Source organism: Oncorhynchus mykiss, chromosome 15, assembly GCF_013265735.2.
Source record: "Oncorhynchus mykiss isolate Arlee chromosome 15, USDA_OmykA_1.1, whole genome shotgun sequence".
NCBI classification, from domain to species: Eukaryota; Metazoa; Chordata; class Actinopteri; order Salmoniformes; family Salmonidae; genus Oncorhynchus; species Oncorhynchus mykiss.
The window spans coordinates 19557378-19577461 of record NC_048579.1 but is presented as its reverse complement, the minus strand read 5'-3'; the positions used below and the strand labels follow the sequence as shown (position 1 = coordinate 19577461).

Below are 20084 nucleotides of genomic sequence, written 5' to 3'. Positions count from 1 at the left end.
GAAAACCACTCACCTCAAGTGAGAAGCAGTGCCCAGGAGACTTGATAAGTGAATTTGCAGGAATAGTGGGGTAGTCTGCATATGGTAGGCTTTACCAATTATATAACCGCCTGCCGTTAAAGACAACTGAGCAATAACACTGTTAATTAGAGGTTTAAAAAACATATTACTTCAGTGTTAGCCTCTCTACATTGGCTTCCTGTTAAGGCTAGGGCTGATGTCAAGGTTTTACTGCTAACCTACAAAGCATTACATGGACTTTCTCCTACCTATCTCTCCAATTTGGTCCTGCTACACATACCTAGATGTATGCTACGGTCACAAGATGCAGGCCTCCTTATTGTCCCTAGAATTTCTAAGCAAACAGCTGGAGGCAGGGCTTTCTCCTATAGAGCTCCATTTTGATAGAATGGTCTGCCGATCCATGTGAGAGATGCAGACTCTGTCTCGACCTTTAAGTCTTTTCTCTTCAGTAGGTCCTGTGATTGAGTGTAGTCTGCCCCGGGGTGCGAAGGAGAACGGCAAGGCACTGGAGTGACGGACCACCCTTGCTGTCTCTGCATGGCAGGCTCCTCTCTGTCTCTCCACTGGGATGCTCTGCCTCTGACCTTATTACGGGGGCTGAATCCCCCCCTCTCCCCCTCAAGCTTGTGCGGTGGAGGAAATCTTGGTGGCCTATACTCCGCCTTGTTTTAGGGTACTAAATTCCTGGTGGTGTGGGGGCTGTGCTTTGGCAAAGTGAGTGGGGTTATATCTTGCCTGGTTTGCCCTGTCCGGGGATATCGTCGAACGGGGCCACCGTGTCCCCCGGCCCCCCTGTCTCAGTCTCCAGTATCTATGCTGCAATTGTCTATGTGTCGGGTGAGGGGGGGGATCAGTCTGTCCTATCTTGTGTAATTCTCCTGTCTTTTCTGGTGTAATTCTCCTGTCTTATCTGGTGTTGGTGTAATTCTCCTGTCTTATCTGGTGTAATTATCCTGTCTTATCTGGTGTAATTATCCTGTTATCTGGTGTCCTGTGTGATCTTTTAAAGTATGTTCCCTCTCCCTCTCTCTCTCTCTCTCTCTCTCTCTTCCCTCTTGGTGCATCCTGAGCCCTAGGACACAGGAGGTTGGTAGCTCCTTAATTGGGGAGGACGGGCTTGTGGTAATAGCTAGAGCAGAATTAGTGGAATAGTATCAAATACATAAACACATGATTTCCATCTGTTTGATGCCATTTCATTCGCTCCGTTCCAGCCATTATTTTGAGCCGTCCTCCCCTCAGCAGCATCCTGTGCCCTAGGACCATGCCTCAGGACTACCTGTCTTGACAACCCCTGGCTGTCCCCGTCCCCAGTCCACCTGGTCGTGCTGCTGATCTAGTTTCTGATGTTTGCCTATGACTATACTATGGAACCCTGAACGGTTCTCCGGGCATGCTACCTTGTCCCGGACCTGCTGTTTTGACCCTCCGTCTCCCTCCCTCCCTCCCTCCCTCCCTCCCTCCCTCCCTCCCTCCCTCCCTCCCTCCCTCCCTCCCTCCCTCCCTCCCTCCCTTCCTCCCTCCCTCCCTCTCTCACTCTCCCACCACCTCCCTCTCTCCCTCCCCCTCTCCCTCCCTCCCCTCCCTCTCCCTCTCCCTCTCCCTCTCCCTCCCTCCCCTCCCTCTCCCTCTCCCTCTCCCTCTCCCTCTCCCGTTCTCTCTACCACACCTGCTGTCTCGATCTCTGAATGTTCGGCTATGAAAAGCAAACTGACATTTACTCCTGAGGTGTTGACCTGTTGCACCCTCTATAAACACTGTGATTATTATTTGACCCTGCTGGTCATCTATGGATATTTGAATATCTTAAAGAATGAACTGGCCTCCACCGGGCCAAGCCAGAAAAGGACTGGCCACCCCTCAGAGCCTGGTCGGTCTCTAGGTTTTACCTATAGGTTCCTGCCTTTCTAGGGAGTTTTTCCTATCCATTGTGCTTCTACATCTGCATTGCTTGCTCTTTGGGGTTTCAGGCTGGATTTCTGTATAAGCACTTTGTGACATCTGCTGATGTAAAAAGGGCTTTATACAGTGCCTTGCGAAAGTATTCGGCCCCCTTGAACTTTGCGACCTTTTGCCACATTTCAGGCTTCAAACATAAAGATATAAAACTGTATTTTTTTGTGAAGAATCAACAACAAGTGGGACACAATCACAGACATTTATTGGATATTTCAAACTTTTTTAACAAATCAAAAACTGAAAAATTGGGCGTGCAAAATTATTCAGCCCCTTTACTTTCAGTGCAGCAAACTCTCTCCAGAAGTTCAGTGAGGATCTCTGAATGATCCAATGTTGACCTAAATTACTAATGATGATAAATACAATCCACCTGTGTGTAATCAAGTCTCCGTATAAATGCACCTGCACTGTGATAGTCTCAGAGGTCCGTTAAAAGCGCAGAGAGCATCATGAAGAACAAGGAACACACCAGGCAGGTCCGAGATACTGTTGTGAAGAAGTTTAAAGCCGGATTTGGATACAAAAAGATTTTCCAAGCTTTAAACATCCCAAGGAGCACTGTGCAAGCGATAATATTGAAATGGAAGGAGTATCAGACCACTGCAAATCTACCAAGACCTGGCCGTCCCTCTAAACTTTCAGCTCATACAAGGAGAAGACTGATCAGAGATGCAGCCAAGAGGCCCATGATCACTCTGGATGAACTGCAGAGATCTACAGCTGAGGTGGGAGACTCTGTCCATAGGACAACAATCAGTCGTATATTGCACAAATCTGGCCTTTATGGAAGAGTGGCAAGAAGAAAGCCATTTCTTAAAGATATCCATAAAAAGTGTTGTTTAAAGTTTGCCACAAGCCACCTGGGAGACACACCAAACATGTGGAAGAAGGTGCTCTGGTCAGATGAAACCAAAATTGAACTTTTTGGCAACAATGCAAAACGTTATGTTTGGCGTAAAAGCAACACAGCTGAACACACCATCCCCACTGTCAAACATGGTGGTGGCAGCATCATCTGCTTTTCTTCAGCAGGGACAGGGAAGATGGTTAAAATTGATGGGAAGATGGATGGAGCCAAATACAGGACCATTCTGGAAGAATTCTGGAAGAATCTTTTGCAGACTCCTGATGGAGTCTGCAAAAGACCTGAGACTGGGACGGAGATTTGTCTTCCAACAAGACAATGGAATGGTTCAAAAATAAACATATCCAGGTGTTAGAATGGCCAAGTCCAGACCTGAATCCAATCGAGAATCTGTGGAAAGAACTGAAAACTGCTGTTCACAAATGCTCTCCATCCAACCTCACTGAGCTCGAGCTGTTTTGGAAGGAGGAATGGGAAAAAATGTCAGTCTCTCGATGTGCAAAACTGATAGAGACATACCCCAAGAGACTTACAGCTGTAATCGCAGCAAAAGGTGGCGCTACAAAGTATTAACTTAAGGGGGCTGAATAATTTTGCACGCGCAATTTTTCAGTTTTTGATTTGTTAAAAAAGTTTGAAATATTCAATAAATGTCGTTCCACTTCATGATTGTGTCCCACTTGTTGTTGATTCTTCACAAAAAAAATACAGTTTTATATCTTTGTTTGAAGCCTGAAATGTGGAAAAGGTCGCAAAGTTCAAGGGGGCCGAATACTTTCGCAATGCACTGTACATACATTTGATTGATTGATTGAAGTAGTAGTTAAACATTGATGAGAAAACATTGTAATTTGAATTATAAGAAAGGGAATAGGTGTTGCTATGACATTGGGAATAAGAAAGAGTTAGACATTCTGGGATATGTTAGTGAGAGTAGGAGGGTTTGAGAGACATGTTGGAAGATTTAGAGCTCACTGCCGGTCATGGAGAGAGAGAGAGTGAGAGAGAGAGAGAGAGAGAGAGAGAGAGAGAGAGAGAGGGATAGAGAGGGAGTGAGAGAAGAGAAAAACCTTAAATCTTTCACACATCTGCTTTGGCTGGCTGAGAGAAAGGTCAGACAGGTGGGGGAAAAAAATGACTGCAGAGGTCAAGTTTGAATGCAGCAGCAGTGCAGTGGAGGGGAGAGGAAGGACGAAGCTGAATAAATGGGTTTAATGTGGATAATCTGTTTTAGGGTTGAATTTATGTTGCTCTTGGATTGCTGCAGAACTAAAATAAATACATACATGTTCAAAGAGTACACACTTCAAAGGCCTTCAAACGAATACAGTGGAGAAACACGCGGTGTCCTATCCACAGAAAGGTTCGATTCATTCCATAATAATCAATCAGAGCGGCCAGTCACATTTACATAAGACGCCTGACAGCTTGGGGATTGGCACTAAAATGTGGGGAATTGTTTTGCTTGTAATTGTATGCACGCTGGCACCGAGAGATGGCAGCTTCGCTTCGAGTTCTTAGGAAACTGCAGTATTTTGTATTTTTATGTATTATTTCTTACATTGTTAGCCCAGAAAACCTTAAGTGTTATTACATACAGCCAGGAAGAACTTTTGGATATCAGAGAGACGTCAATTTACCAGCACAACCAGCACTACGAACAGGAATACGACTTTCCCAAAGCGGACTTGGGCATTTGAACTGATTCCAGAGGCTACCCAAAACAACGCCGTTGGGGGAGAGGGTGCCGGAGCGGTCTTCTAGTGAGGCTTCGGATGCACGCACGCCACTCACCGCTTCCGAGTATATTACTCGCTAATGTCCAGTCCCTTGTTAACAAAGTCAACGAAATTAGGGCAAGAGTAGCATTCCAAAGAGATATACGAGATTGTAACATACTCTGTTTCACGGAGACATGGCTAGCTGGGGACATCCTGTCGAAATCCGTATAGCCAACGGGATTTTCAGTGCACCGCGCCGACAGGAACAAACATCTCTCTGGTAAGAAGAAGGGCGGGGGTGTATGTTTCATGATTAACGACTCATGGTGTAATTGTAACAACAAATAAGAACCCAAGTCCTTTTGTTCACCTGACCTAGAATTCCTCACTATCAAAGGCCGACCGTATTATCTCCTCAGATAACACTCCTCGGTTATCGTAACAGCTATGTTTATCCCCCTGCAAGCAGATACCAAGACGGCCATCAACTTCACTGGACTTTATGCAAACTGGAAACCATATATCCTGAGGCTGCAATTATTGTAGCTGGGGATTTGAACAAAGCTAATCTGAGAACAAGGCTACCTAAATTCTATCAGCATAACGATTGCAGTACACAAGCAAGTAACACACTGCAAGGCCCTCCCCCACCCTCCTTTTGGCAAATCTGACCATGACTCCATCTTGTTGCTCCCCTCCTTAGGTCTATCCAACGCTGGTCTGACCAATCGGATTCCACGCTTCAAGATTGCTTCGATCACATGAACTGGGATATGTTCCGGGTAGCCACAGACAATAATATTGACGTATACGCTGACTCGGTGAGCGAGTTTATAAGGAAGTATATAGGAGATGTTGTACCCACTGTGACTATTAAAACCTTCCCTAACCAGAAACTGTGGATTGATGGCAGCATTTGCGCAAAACTGAAAGCACGTACCATCGCATTTAATCATGGCAAGGCAACTGGAAACATGACCGAATACAAACAGTGTAGTTATTCCCTCCATAAGGCAATCAAACTAGCAAAGCGTCAGTATAGAGACAAAGTGGAGTCGCAATTCAACGGCTCAAACACGAGACGTATGTGGCAGGCCCTCAGACAATCATGGATTACAAAAAGAAAACCAGCCCTGTCTCGGACATCGACGTCTTGCTCCAAGATAAACTAAACAACTTATTTTTGCGCTTTGAGGACGATACAGTGCCACCAATACGGCCCGCTACCAAAGATTGCGGGTTCTCCTTCTCCATGGTAGACGTGAGTAAAATATTTAAACGTTAACCCTCGCAAGGCTGCTGGCCCAGACGGCATCCCTAGACCAGCTGGCTGGTGTGTTTACGGACAGATTCGATCAATCACTATCCCAGTCTGCTGTCCCCACATGCTTCAAGATGGCCACCATTGTTCCTGTTCCCAAGAAATCTAAGGTAACTGACTATCGCCCCGTAGCACTGACTTCTGTCGTCATGAAGTGCTTTGAGAGACTGGTCAAGGATCATATCACCTCCACCCTACCCTACCCTTGAACCACTCCAATTTGACCCAATAGGTCCACAGACGATACAATCGCCATCATACTGCACACTGCCCTATCCCATCTGGACAAGAGGAATACCTATGTAAGAATGCTGTTCATCGACTACAGCTCAGCATTCAACACCATAGTACCCTCCAAACTCATTCATTGATGCTTGAGACCCTGGGTCTCGACCCCGCCCTGTGCAACTGGCCGCCCCCAGGTAGTGAAGGGAGGAAACATCTCCACTCCGCTGATCCTCAACACTGGGGCCCCACAAGGGTGCGTTCTCAGCCCTCTCCTGTACTACCTGTTCACCCATGACTGCATGGCCATGCATGCCTGCAACTCAATCATCAAGTTTGTAGACGACACTACAGTTGTAGACTTGATAACCAACAATGACGAGACAGCCTACAGGGAGGAGGTGAGGGCCCTGGGAGTGTGGTGTCAGGAAAATAACCTCTCACTCAATGTCAGCAAAACAAAAGAGATGATCGTGGACTTCAGGAAACAGCAAAGGGAGCACCCCCCTATCCACATCGATAGGACAGCAGTGGAGAAGGTGGAAAGTATTAAGTTCCTCGGCGTACATATCACTGACAAACTGAAATGGTCCAAGCACACAGACAGTGTGGTGAAGAAGGTGTAACAAAGCCTCCTAAACCTCAGGAGGCTGAAAACATTTGACTTGTCACCGAAAACCCTCACTAACTTTTACAGGTGCACAATTGAGAGCATCCTGTCGGTCTGTATCACCGCCTGGTATGGCAACTGCACCACCCACAACCGCAGGGCTCTCCAGAGGGTGTTGCGGTCTTCACAACGCATCACCGGGGCCTAACTACCTGCCCTCCAGGACACCTACAACACCTGATGTCACAGGAAGGTAAAAAATATAATCAAGGACAATAACCACCCGAGCCACTACCTGTTCACCCCGCTTCCTTCCAGAAGGCGAGGTCAGTACATGTGCATCAAAGCTGGGACAGAGAGATTGAAAAACAGCTTCTATCTCATCAGATTGTTAAACAGCCACCAGTAGCACAGAGGCGGCTGCCTACCTACAGACTTGATATTATTGGCCACTTTAATATATGGAACACTAGTCACTTTAATAATTCCACTTTAAGAATGTTTACGTATTTTGCATTACCAACTCATATGTATATACTGTATCCTTCACTATCTATTATTTACTATCTATTGCATCTTAGCCTCTCTGTCACTGCTCATCCATATATTTTATACTTATATATTCTCATCCCGTTCCTTTACTAGATTGTGTGTATTAGATTTTGTTGTGGAATTATTAGATATGACCTGTTAGATACTGCTGCACTGTCGGATCTAGAAGCATAAGCATTTCGCTACACTCGCAATAACATCTGCTAACCATGTGTATGTGACCAATAAAATTGTATTTTATTTTATATAAAGCTCCTTCTCCCCATGAACAGATGGAAACCAGGATTCCGTACCAAATGTGGGACTCTGTTACTCCCATTGACAGGAAAACACTTGTTCTTACACCCAGCTCTCTTTCATGCTCATCTCTCTCCCTCTCTTTCTCTCTCATGCTTTCCATCACCCCTATTTTTCTCTCTTCTGCTCCTTCTCCCTCTCTCTCACTCCCTTTCTTTCTCTCTCTCTCTCTCTCTCCATTATTTCTCTCCATCTCTCTCTCTCTCTCTCAGCTATACATTGCTGAACTAATATTTTTTTAACACACTGGCACATCAAGATCTGCTTGGCTAGGCTGAGTACTCAATTTGGAGAGTGTTCTCACACCTTTGGGTTGATAACTTGATTGACATGTCGGAATAACAGATGGTACAGATAATGAGACAGCTTCATAAGTTTATTTGAAGACTGATTGAGCCATAGGACGACCATGGGATGGTTGAATTGACCATGGGCACCAGGAACAATTGGAATACAATTATTTACTGCAGGTGTGTTATTGAACAAGAACCAACTACAAAAACAATCCAGCTGCTTTTGCACAGGATAACATTGATTTGATAAGTATTTTTTTCCACAGATGGTTACTTGTGCTAAGGTACTTAGGCTACTTGTACAGAGATACAAGTGTTCAGCTGTGAATTGTGCTAGTTAGAGTGTTGTTTTTAATTTCGCTCAGGCAAAAGCGATAGCAAAGATACACAGGAGATTCCTTAACAAGCAAGACAGTTCTAAACAATAACCAACAAGCCTTACTCAGAGAATTTAAAAGACACACAGGCAAATATGCCAACATTGTTTCCCCCACAAGCAAACAGAGATGGTCAATGATGTATTGCTATTAAAGTTTGAATTCAAACTGATAAAAACGGCAAGGACATTAAAGTACAAAATACATGCTGTTGAGACAGCAACTCTCAATCAATATACTACTACAGTATCAGTTGTGACAGTAGGTGGAACAGACACACACTATATTTCTACAAATTAGAGAAACTATTACATCAAGTGGATGGTACAGTAACTAACGGTTCAATCACCATTTTAAAACGGGCCCTTTTTTGGTTAATGTTATCTTTTTGCTTTGAAACTCTTTCAGTTGGGTGCGATGCTTCCAACCTACACAAACAAACCCTTGACAAAATACTATATACACACAGTCTTCTGTTTTCATAGCCTCCAAAGACCATGTCCAGTTTTTGGTCACATATCGATAATTGCATTTGCAACGAACCACAAGATCCTCTAGATCTCAGATCCTATGCAGTATTGTCGTTGTCATAATTCCATGAAACTGTTGTCAAGTGTCTTCAACCAACTGCGAGATATCATGTGCCCATTTTTTTTCCAAATAAACTCAATCCACCAATCAGTAATTGTCCAATCATATCTCTGTGCTATCCACTTCCTCATCGTCCAAAACGGAGTCTGACTGAGAGATCATGAGAAGTTTCTCTTTGTTGGAGTATCGCCTTGAGCACCTGTCCTGCCGTTCCCCGGGGCTGCTCTCCTCCTGGTCATTGGCTACTCCTCCTTCCCTCTGACTCTTAGCCAGACCCTCCTCTGAGGTCACTCGGCTGAAGGCGGTCACCTCACATGACTCCCTTGACTCAAAGGACTCCCCCCCCAGGCCGCCCAGTTTGATGTACCCACCGCCTCCCGGTACCTCTAAACGAGGGCAGCTGAGTCGCCGGGACCGTTCCACCTTCCACTCGGTGGGGGTGGATGGAGTGATGCCCAGGTCAATGGACCTGGAGTAGTCCGTCAGGGCGCTGAGGGACAAGTGGGAACCCATCACCCTGGGGCCAGTGGGGGACGAGGGGAGCAGCTGGATCTGGGAGCCCTGAAGCGCCCCCTGGAGGCTACCACTGCTCTTGTACACCTCCACAGAGTCCTGAGGCAGGAGCATAGCCGTCTGCAAAGTCTCCACATTTGCCTGGGTGGTGGTTTCTGGAACACCGTACCCAACCCAGGCTTCGTCTTCTTCGCCAGAGTCACACAGGGCAGCCCTGCTCCTCCCTGCCTCTGCTTTGGCTGAAGGCCTGCGCTGATGCTGGTTGGCCCGATAGTTGGGTTTGGTCATGGGGAGAGTGAAGGCGTTGACCGAGGAGGCCACTATTGTCCGGGTCTCCCACCGTTTGGGGATGGAAATCGGGCTGCTCTGCTGGCCGGCCCCGCTGTGTCTGGAGATAGTGTAGACTGTGTCGGTGAACGTCTGCCTCTCTAGAGATGACACCCTTGACCTAGTCAGGGAGTGGCATCTGGAGGGGCCCAGGCTGCCCTCGTCCGGCGAACCTCCCGATGGCCAAGTGCCTTTGGCTAGTAGGGCGGCGGTATATGCAGCGCTAGGTTTGCCCTCCACCCCTTTGGACTGCATGTAGTTCACAAAGCCATTGAGCGGCATGTTCTCCTTAGTCCGCAAGCTGTGGATGTCAATGACAGTGGAGTAGATGTCCCTCAGGTTGATGATTTTGGTCTTCTTATCGCGGTTCTCATGCAGTACCGCATTGGCGCAGATAAACAGGAAGATGCCAATGCCCATGATGAGGGGACCGAACACCTTCAACTTGTCCGAGTACAGGTACTTATCCAAGAACTCAGCCAGGAAGCCCATAGACGGCTGCTCTAAACCTGTGCCGTTGGAACGATTGTTACTGACCAAATCCCCATCCAAGTGAAATCCGTCCTTCGCGTTGTTCGTCCAGTTGCCTGTCAGCCCTGACTCCTCCTTTTTGTTGTAAATTATCTGGATTTTGGGCGGATCCGGATACAGTGGGCTCTCCCTGGGCCAGTAACCCAGTATGGCCATGGCAATGCCCACCAGTAGGATTAGAATCCCAATAGCCGCCACCACCCCCGAGATGGAGCAGAGATTCAGCTTGCCCTTGACCACCACCACCTCATTCTTCCGCTTCTTCTTGGCTTTTCTCTTACGCTTGTTCTCGGCACGGCTCTTAGAGCGCAGCGAGTCCTGCCTCCTGTTGATCCGCAGCAGGCCTCCGGTGGCGATCATGGTTGGGACTTGGCAGACGGACTGCTCACTCACTCATCCTGAGGCTAGAGAGAGAGGGGGAAAGTGAGTGAGAGGTAGGCAGGGAGAGAAGGTCAGAGAAAGGGGAGAAATAGAGACAGAAAGAGAAAAGGGAGAGGAAGAGACAGGGTTAGATAATAGACCTAGATGTGCAATACTGATGATGATACTCAAGCGGTCCATAATAGTTATTCCACTGCTGAATTTGATATGGTCATAAGTTTGTGATACATTTAGAGAAGAGACACTTGAACAAACGCCAACACAAACTACTACATTCCTATTCAGTGCAATAGCGCAACACTTCCGCTATGCTCTGACTAATTTAGATCATCCCAGTGAAATATGCATGCCAAATGAAGCTCTTTCAGGATGAAGGAGGAGCAAAACAATGAGAATCAATACAAAGTGAAGCCTGTTTTCCGGAGGCACTTGCTCACTGGGTGACAGATCCAGACGTGTGGGAGTGATGAGACTTCCGCCACAGCACAGGGAGCGGAGTGAGACACATGCATGTGCACACACACACACACACACACACACACACACACACACACACATGCGCTCTGGGATGAATGCACCAAAATGACAGAGCGGCATAGCAGAGTGGGATAAGCAGACATTATGTGGCTTCACAATACAGTGTTGCAAGAACAACAGGGAAATATAGAGCAACACACACATCTCACCGACTGCTTGCTCGCCGGCTATAAAGCCTAAGTGGAGTGTGAAGAAAGAAAACAGCTGGTCGTCCACTGCCACGCCACTTTGGTTTCTACACGCCAGGTACCACCTTTACCAAATACTACGGTTGACAGCTGCATAGAGTAATGCATCAAGAAACTCTACTACATTGTGCACATTGTGAAAATGAACCCTATAGAAAACACTGAATACAGGACGAAGGCTGTCCCTTAAAAGCCTACACTGTGTGTGTAGTGTGCTTACTGGCTCTTGCTATGCCCGGCACATCAGGAACGGATTTGAGACTAAACCTTGGGGGATGCCTGCAGTTGGGTGATAAATCATTGGGCCGGAAAAGCTCTAAAACTTTGAATTAGGTACACCATCACTATCAATAGTGAAACCAACAGCAATGCCAATACCTATACAATGAGTGGAGAAATATACCACTGAGCTATCCCCTTGAGCTAAAGGCAGATAACGAAACTAAAAGGAGATGTTTAAAAGCATCCAGTGAAAATCAATGTGCCTGAAAATGTGGTCTAAAAAGTGTGTTGATGTGAGCAGTCAGTGTTACCAGACATGGCGGTATTCTGGCCCAATTGAGCTTCTTTTGATGTTATTGTGCAACTGGTGATGGTGCACATACAGCGAGCTAAATGCACCACCTTGAAGAAGCCAAGCAGAGCCAAAGAAATTGAAGCTCCCCATACAGGCCTCCTCACCTCAACCAGAGAGGAGTAACACTCTCACAAGACTGCTGCTGTCTCAGCTGACCTAGTCTACCTTGGACACGTCACACTTATGCTTTGATACAAAGATCTTCGCCATCTGTGGAGATTTGCCATGGAAATGCTCTCCTTTCTCTGACTACTCCACTGACTACTGTGAAGAGCCAGTAAAAATATGATTCTCCATAACATAGGCACATCGACCACCTCAGGAGGGCATATTCAAATATATAATCCAAGACCTAAATCTTGTCCACAGGAGTTCTAATCATACAAAGGTTAATGTAGATGCATGGAGATTGGTGCACACTGCAGTTCCCAGCTGGAGCGAGTGACTCTCTGGTGGCGTGAAACAGTCAGCAACCACAGGATGAATAATGCTAATGAGAGAAGGAGACGATAACAGTGTGATCCAGAGGAACTCACACCTCGCTCTGCCTGAAGGTGTTTCATTAGCTCACAGACACAGCTGATTATTGATGGTTACCAATCAACACATGGGTATAATGGCTTCAGTCTAATGGTAATTAGTTCCAATAGTCCCTCTGAAACAAACCACGATGTAAGGGTGAATACCAAGTCCAATCAGTCAATCATAAATAAATAAATAATTAAATGATGCATTACACCCCTGTGTGCAAAACAAACGATGTTGATTGCACATACTTTATTATAAATGAACCCTCTTATCAAAGTAGTGAGAGAAAGAACACAACACATCCCTGAAATATGACCATTTTGAAAGTGTACTTCAATCAAAAAGACTCACACTTTTATCCCCCCCAAAAAACTCACACGCTCAACAGAAATTAAATTAGAGGACACAGCCCTTTAGCTCGCTAATAAAAAAAACATGCTTCTGGATGAAAAATAAGCCTCTTTTAATTCTCCCCTTGCTGGCAAACAGATGGAGCAGAAAGAAGCACCTGGTGTCGGAGCTAATTCAAAGGGACAAATCAAATGGCTGCTGGGCCCACAGGAGCGCTTTCAGGGCTATACCCCTGCACGCGGCATCCTAGACCCAGCTGAGGCTTATCAACACAGCGAGTAGCGACTAACAAAATGGAGGAGTGAAGAAGCTAGCTAGTAGCTAACGCCTTCAGGGAGGCTCGGGAGTGTTTGTGTTTGTGTTGGCCTTTTTGTATTAACCCTTGGTCACAGGAGGCCAGTCCAATTAAAATGGCTAGCTGTATGTAGGCTAGCTCATTTAGGTTAATGTGATCACTTCAATATTAGCATTGAAAAAAACTCATCTGTTTTTTTTTTCTCACTTCACTACCAGACATTTTTTGTCAGCTCACAAATGATGAGGACAAGGAACTCTCCTGTGAATTTGATCAGATTGGTGCTATTAACAGTGAATTACTGTATATTATTAGTGTATATTATCAAACTTCAAGGAGTTGGTCTGATGGGAATTTGCGATGCCATCTGTCTCCACCCTTGCTTGAGGAACAATAGAGAACGAAAGAGGAAAGGCCCACCCCCACACTTGTGCCATGTCATGAGGATACTTGTACCACTTATTGAGATGTGCCTTTTGTTAAGTAAATCAGGTGATAAATGAGCTGAAAAGGAGTCTGGAGTAGCCATAACATTAAATATCTCCCAGTTGTAAATCAGCAGGGAGCGAGAGAACACACAGTGCTGACATTTGGTGGGAATAGCCTCCTAGTTGTATATTGCAACTATAATTCTTCATTTGTGATGACAAATGTGTCCAGTTACAGGTCTCATTAAACCATTGTTGCCTGAGCTGCATAAACACTCTTAGAGAAAAAGATGCTAGAAACTAAAAGGGTTCTTTGGCTGTCCCCATAGGATAACCCTTTGAAGAATCCTTGTTGGTTCCAGGTAGAACACTTTTGGTTTCAGATAGAACTGTTTTGGGTTCCATGTAGAACCCTTTCCACAGCGGGTTCTATATGGAACCCAAAACATTTCTACCTGGAACCAAAAAGGGGTGTCCTATGGGGACAGATGAAGAACCCTTTTGGAACCATTTTTTATGAGAGTGCAAGCGTACATCTCTCCCATGGAGAAAATATAAGCTTGAAGGCACGCTTTGTAGGGGGTACGTGGGTCAGCAACTATTGTCTGGCACCTATGGGTGTAGCTAAAGCAATGTGTTCAAGTTGGGGACTGTGTCAATCTGTAGACAGAGGTGATGTAACCTGTCATCACTTTTCTGTCTTCAGTTTCTTGGCAATTTCTTGCATGGAATAGCCTTAATTTCTCAGAACAAGAATAGACTGACGAGTTTCAGAAGAAAGGTCTTTGTTTCTGGCTATTTTGAGCCTGTAATCGAACCCACAAATGCTGATGCTCTAGATACTCAACTAGTCTAAAGAAGGACAGTTTTATTGCTTCGTTAATCAGAACAACAGTTTTCAGCTGTGCTAAAATAATTGCAAAAGGGTTTTATAATGATCAATTAGCCTTTTAAAATGATAAACTCGGATTAGTTTACACAACGTGCCATTGGAACACAGGAGTGGTGGTTGCTGATAATGGGCCTCTAAGCATATGTAAAAACAAACCGCTACTGGCACTGGTCTCAGAACATTCTTCTCCTCCCTGACAGAGAACCCATGTTCTTTACATCATCTCGCCATCCTCCGACAAAAGGCATACCGGTCATTTTTCTGTGAAGACAGTAATTCAGTTGAATACCAGGGAATAAATATATTGGCAGGAATAAAATCGCACTATAATTCATATAGCACGGCAATCCATCAATAGCCAATGAGTCAGGCAGAGACAAATCGATTCCTGAAATTCCTGATTAAATGAATTGTAAATTACAAGAGATGTACCAAATAGATAAATAATATGACATGCACTCTGGACAGTAAATACATTTATTGAGGAACTGAAGCATGACAGGGTTGTATTGTCAACCTTCTGTGAAGTCAATAAGGCATTTATGGATCGTTGAATGAACCTTTGAACTGCAAACTGATCTGTAACCTCAGCGTCGCAGTGGGAGAATGAGATACATTTAAACTGTCATGTAGGAATGACATGTGAGATCAAATAGAGTTCGTAAATCTAATCTCAAACAAGCACACTGTGCAATTTCCCTCAAAGCTATGCATCATAAGGATGCAGGATTGGATCGAAGGCTGCTGGCATTGAAACGTTGATGTGCTGATGTTTTCGCCCGCTATTCTATTGATCTCCTTAACTCCTGTGTCAAATGATGTCTGAGATCATTAAACACATGAGCGCTGGCACGCACACACACACAAGTACAAGGTCATGCACACACACGCACTGTACACACACAACCACAAAAGCACTCATGCACACACACACTGATGAGGGATTTATTCTAGGCTTAATGAGAAGTAAAATACTGAAATTCCAAGCATGTCAGTGCTGTAAAGGCAAACAGAGACTGTAGTCATCTTTGATTACATCTATCCATCATAAACATCGACAAAAACTATACAACCTGCATCATAACACGGTTGATCTCTCCTCCATTCTCCTGGTATATAAACAAGGGTGAATAGTAAACACATGACGTACATTATGATCTCAGAAATGGACACCTGATGTGTTGAAATTCCAGTGACACAGGGAAACTTAACAGGCTAAAAGTAAAAGTCAGGTGACATTTTGGTGTTGAGGAAATAGCAAAGGTGTACCTTCGCACAATTGAGTTGGTCCTTTGATTCTGCCGACCTCCTGTGAGGCACTATTCTCTACCAGTCCCTCCAGCGCTCCTTGGGAGCCTTCATCATGTTGGTTATATACAGCATATTGGTTATTTAAGTTCTGCTATTAATATCTACTACTCCCACACCTCCAAACTCTCCTCTTCATAGATAGATATACCCGCCACCAACGCTCATCTTATCGCCCATCTCTCCATAAATAGCAACATAACTTGAAACATACCTCAACAGTCCTCAGCTTTTCTACTGCACTGCATCAGTCTTTTCACCATGTCTCACCAATAGAGTTGGATACACTATACTGTATTTATCTCTGTGGTCTCATCCCCCTCTGTCAAACACAGAGACTTGACTACTGTACCTGTATCCTATAAACATCCACATTCATCACCATTTACTTCTTTGCAGTAAATTCACCAGGTCCATAGCTCTGTCCAACCTCACAGAGCCTCTAAACACTCTCCATTGCTATAACTGGACTCTACTGGGCTCTAATGCTTGTGTGAATGACAGGGTTTGAACCCAGGTGTCTTGCTTGCCAGAAAAGCACATTAGCCTGCTGAGCCGAAGCCTAGCCATTGTCTCTCCGCAGGGAGATCCTCTCTGACCCAGAGCAACTCGTCTAAGGAAAACTTACTAAGGTCACCAAACCACCTCTATTGCACATGCATGAGGTCATGGTGCTAAACATGCCCTGGGGTTGTACAGGAGTCCTATGGCCAGGTTAGTTTACCCGTGGGGTGGGACATGTTGTGCTGGGAAGGTGTATCTCAAACTGTGTTGGGGAATAGCAGGAATGTTGTTTCTGAGGAGTCTGTGTCTGTTTATCTGAGGGATTTTCATAATGTTTGCCTATGTTCCCTTAGGCAATGGCCAAACACAATTGTCTACTTCATCAGAATTCTATTTGCTATATGATTAGAGGATTTCAATGTCAGCTGTTTTCCCCAAACAATCTTAATCCTATTGTTTATGTTCAAGAGACAATTTCCAAACATAATTGATGCACTTTACAAAGAACCTGAGTATATCTTCACATTTTAATAATTGATTACATAATTAGCCTAATAATGACACGGGTTTAGTTTGCTCACTTGGTAACTGATCTCCAAATTGCTGGTAACAAAAGTGGGGTTCTGATTACATGAATATTCCCTCTTTCAATCACACTCAGTCACAATGTATAGTGAACCACCGAACCCTGTCAAACGCTCACACACACACACACACACACACACACACACACACGAGAGGCATGCTAAGACATATACACTTGCAGATGCACGACAACACACACACACATACACACAGATGATGATGATAATAACAATTTGAGTCAAGAGGAACACTGGGGTGCCAATGGCGAGGCAACCAGACAAAGCAGCCAGTCATGTGAGAATATCTATGACCATGCCACAGACTTTGATGTGAAACGCACCTACAGTGCCATTAAACAATGTTCACTTGACGCTACAAATGAGTTTAACTTTGAACTAATCAAAGAATAGTATGCCTACTGTAGCCGAGTATAACAACTATTCAGTATATAACACATTATGAGGACAGTCAGTAAGGCTTGTGGATTTCCAAGTATGGAAGGCAAGCTCATGTCATGATAACAGATGCGCATGGTGATTTTACCAGCACTCCACATCCAAATGCATGATGTCTGTCAATTATTCAGTCATCCAGTCCTAGGACAGGAAACTGAGGATTCATAAGTGCAGTTGGTGTATATTTAGTAGGCTATTCATGGTTATGATAACATTACATGTTATGCTCTATTGACAGGCCTATATAAATGGTCAGATATGGCTATATTGATATAGTGCATTAGGCCCACGACATAATCTACATAGATAGATAAAACATAAACAGAATGTCTTCAATTGGAAGGAAATACGGGTTTGTTCCCAATTGAGCAGGAGCAAAGAAATAATGTTCAATAGGCGTCCTGCGGTCGTGACAGGAGCTATCTATAACACATAATGAACAAGCACAGTAAAAATACATGAAATTCAGATGAGCCGCTTATTCTAGCACTAGTAGGCTACTTCAGTATCATATCCAAACGCCTATATAATGGTAAGCTTACCATAGAAGACAGGCAATGCAACCACATATTAAAAACCCTGAAAGAAAGTTTCGATTCCCGGGCGCGGATATCTCATGTCGTAAAAGGAAACTTCGTTTATTCCATGTAATTCCATTCTTGCAAAGGATCTGGCGATCTTCTTTAGCAAGAGGATCCAGTCACAGTCACTCGGCGATGTAGTTTTCATCGAGGCTTAAGCCTTTCCAAGTCAACCTGCGTCTGGGAGAAAAATACTATCCTTTTTATCCGGCTCACCCGCGCTCCTCTCCAGGGAGTGTCTTGTCAGAGAGCAGCGCGCCGAGTTTGTAATGGAGAGTTTTGTGCTGGCAGGCAGCGGGTGATACGGGGCTATTGTTAATATTTTTCTAATTATTGGGTGTTGTTGCTATGATACCACCACAGCAGCCATCGACTGAAATTGCTGCAGGATTTGAATAATTGCCTTCTTAACTATCCTCTCGGTAACGAACACTCCCCATCCATGTTTGGATCTGAAGCGTTGTGCTGCTGCTAACGTCCAGAACGCGTGTGGTGAGACCTCTCCAACGTTTTTGGCTAGAAGTAGGAACGATGGACTTGTGTTAGTGTCTGCAAATGACCTGCGCAAAGCACCTGGCGCACTCAGAAACATCTTTACAGAGCTTTCTATCTGCATCTTCACCACATGGAACCGCATCACCTAGGTTCCAAAATTGCGGGGGGTTGCGGAATCTAGTTATATATGTGAAGAATGGCTAGTGGTTTACCAATAACAGAGGCCAAATCGAAATATGCATTGCACAATTTTCTTTTAATTCTCAAACTGATTCTGGGGAAGATGAGTACGCATTTTGATAAGAGATTATTTCTGCAGGTGGAGCAAGTACATCCAACCGATCAATTGCGCCGGAGATGTTAGGCGTATCAGTAACAAGTTTACCTACAGCTACTAGCTACTGCTGTACCAGTAGGTTACTTTCTAAATGTAATCTGTTACAGTTACTAGTTACCTGTTCAAAATTGTAATCAGTAAAGTATCTTTTGGATTACTGAAACTCAGTAACGTAATCTGATTACATTCAGTTACTTTTTAGATTATTGTATCCTTATTAAGCATTAGAAAGAAAAAAAATGTATGTTACCAATTGGAATGCCATCTATTGCAGGATAAATCAATGTTAAAGTTTACATAGCAGGCCATATATGGATGTTCAATTTTACTTTAGTGTTTGGATATGTAGGCTTCTTCTAACCCATCGCTTTCTACTACATATAATAATACAATTCAGTTATATCTTTACATAAAAAAATAGAATCAAATTTTATTGGTCACATACTAATGGTTAGCAGAGTTAATGCGAGTGTAGCGAAATGCTTGTGCTTCTAGTTCCACAATGCAGTAATATCTAACAAGTAATCTAACAAATTCACAACAACTACCTTATACACACAAATGTAAGGGATGAATAAATATATGGATGAGTGATGGCTTTGCGGCATAAGCAAGATGCAGTAGATGGTATAGAACAGTCCATACATATGAGATGAGTAATGTAGGATATGTAAACATTATTAAAGTGGCGTTATTTAAAGTGACTTGTGATACCTTTTATAAGGTCCATTTAATAAAGTGGCCAGAGATTTGAGCCTGTATGTTGGCAGCAGCCTCTCTATGTTAGTGATGGCTGTTTAACAAAGTCTATCAGAATTCCAGTCATTCCAATAAATGTTATACCCCTTGATCTTCAAGAATTGGACTTGGAAGTATAGATTAGCCAAATTGTTTTACCTGAGCATAACCTCAAAACTAAGTGCTGAGCTGGCTGTTTTCCTTCACTCTGTGGTCCGGACTCATCCCAAACCATCTCAATTAGGTTGAGGTTGGGTGATGGTGGAGATGGCCGCCAGTTTGTCTCTCACTCGTCTTGCAGGTCTTGACTCACGGTTATCAAATCGTAGCATTCTTGAGAAAGTGTGAAAGACTGTCAGTGGCATCGTGGCACGGAAAATCACCCATCCACTCTCTGTATCCCAGAGACTACATGTAGCCTCACCTCGGGACCTATACACACCCGCTAAGATTAGCAGCCCTACCGTATGTAAGGTCAATCTCATCCATCCTTTTTAAGATGTCTCCATATTTACAGAAACCCTCCAAATTTGTAATCTCCAGGATGATTGTTTCGATGGCTGATGTAATGAACATGTAGAATGTTGAGGCGATGTCCTGGGCAACTGCATGTCTTGTGGGCCCTGGTGCCACCATGCCCTGGTTGTCATATGGTGACAAGGACCATGTTATTTTGCTGTTCTTTGACAAAAATGTCT

At 44.4% G+C, this 20084-nt stretch overlaps 1 protein-coding gene across 1 annotated transcript; it reads right to left on the bottom strand.

Annotated features, from left to right (window-relative positions):
- Positions 1-7937: 7937 nt before the first annotated feature.
- Positions 7938-18409, bottom strand: LOC110489743 (transmembrane protein 200C). The gene is made up of 2 exons (XM_021562599.2): positions 17778-18409; positions 7938-10610 (listed from the first exon to the last, which is right to left on the bottom strand). The coding sequence occupies exon 2, from the start codon at positions 10564-10566 to the stop codon at positions 8938-8940; it is 1629 nt and encodes a 542-aa protein (XP_021418274.2). The 5' UTR covers positions 10567-10610; positions 17778-18409; the 3' UTR covers positions 7938-8937.
- Positions 18410-20084: the final 1675 nt, after the last annotated feature.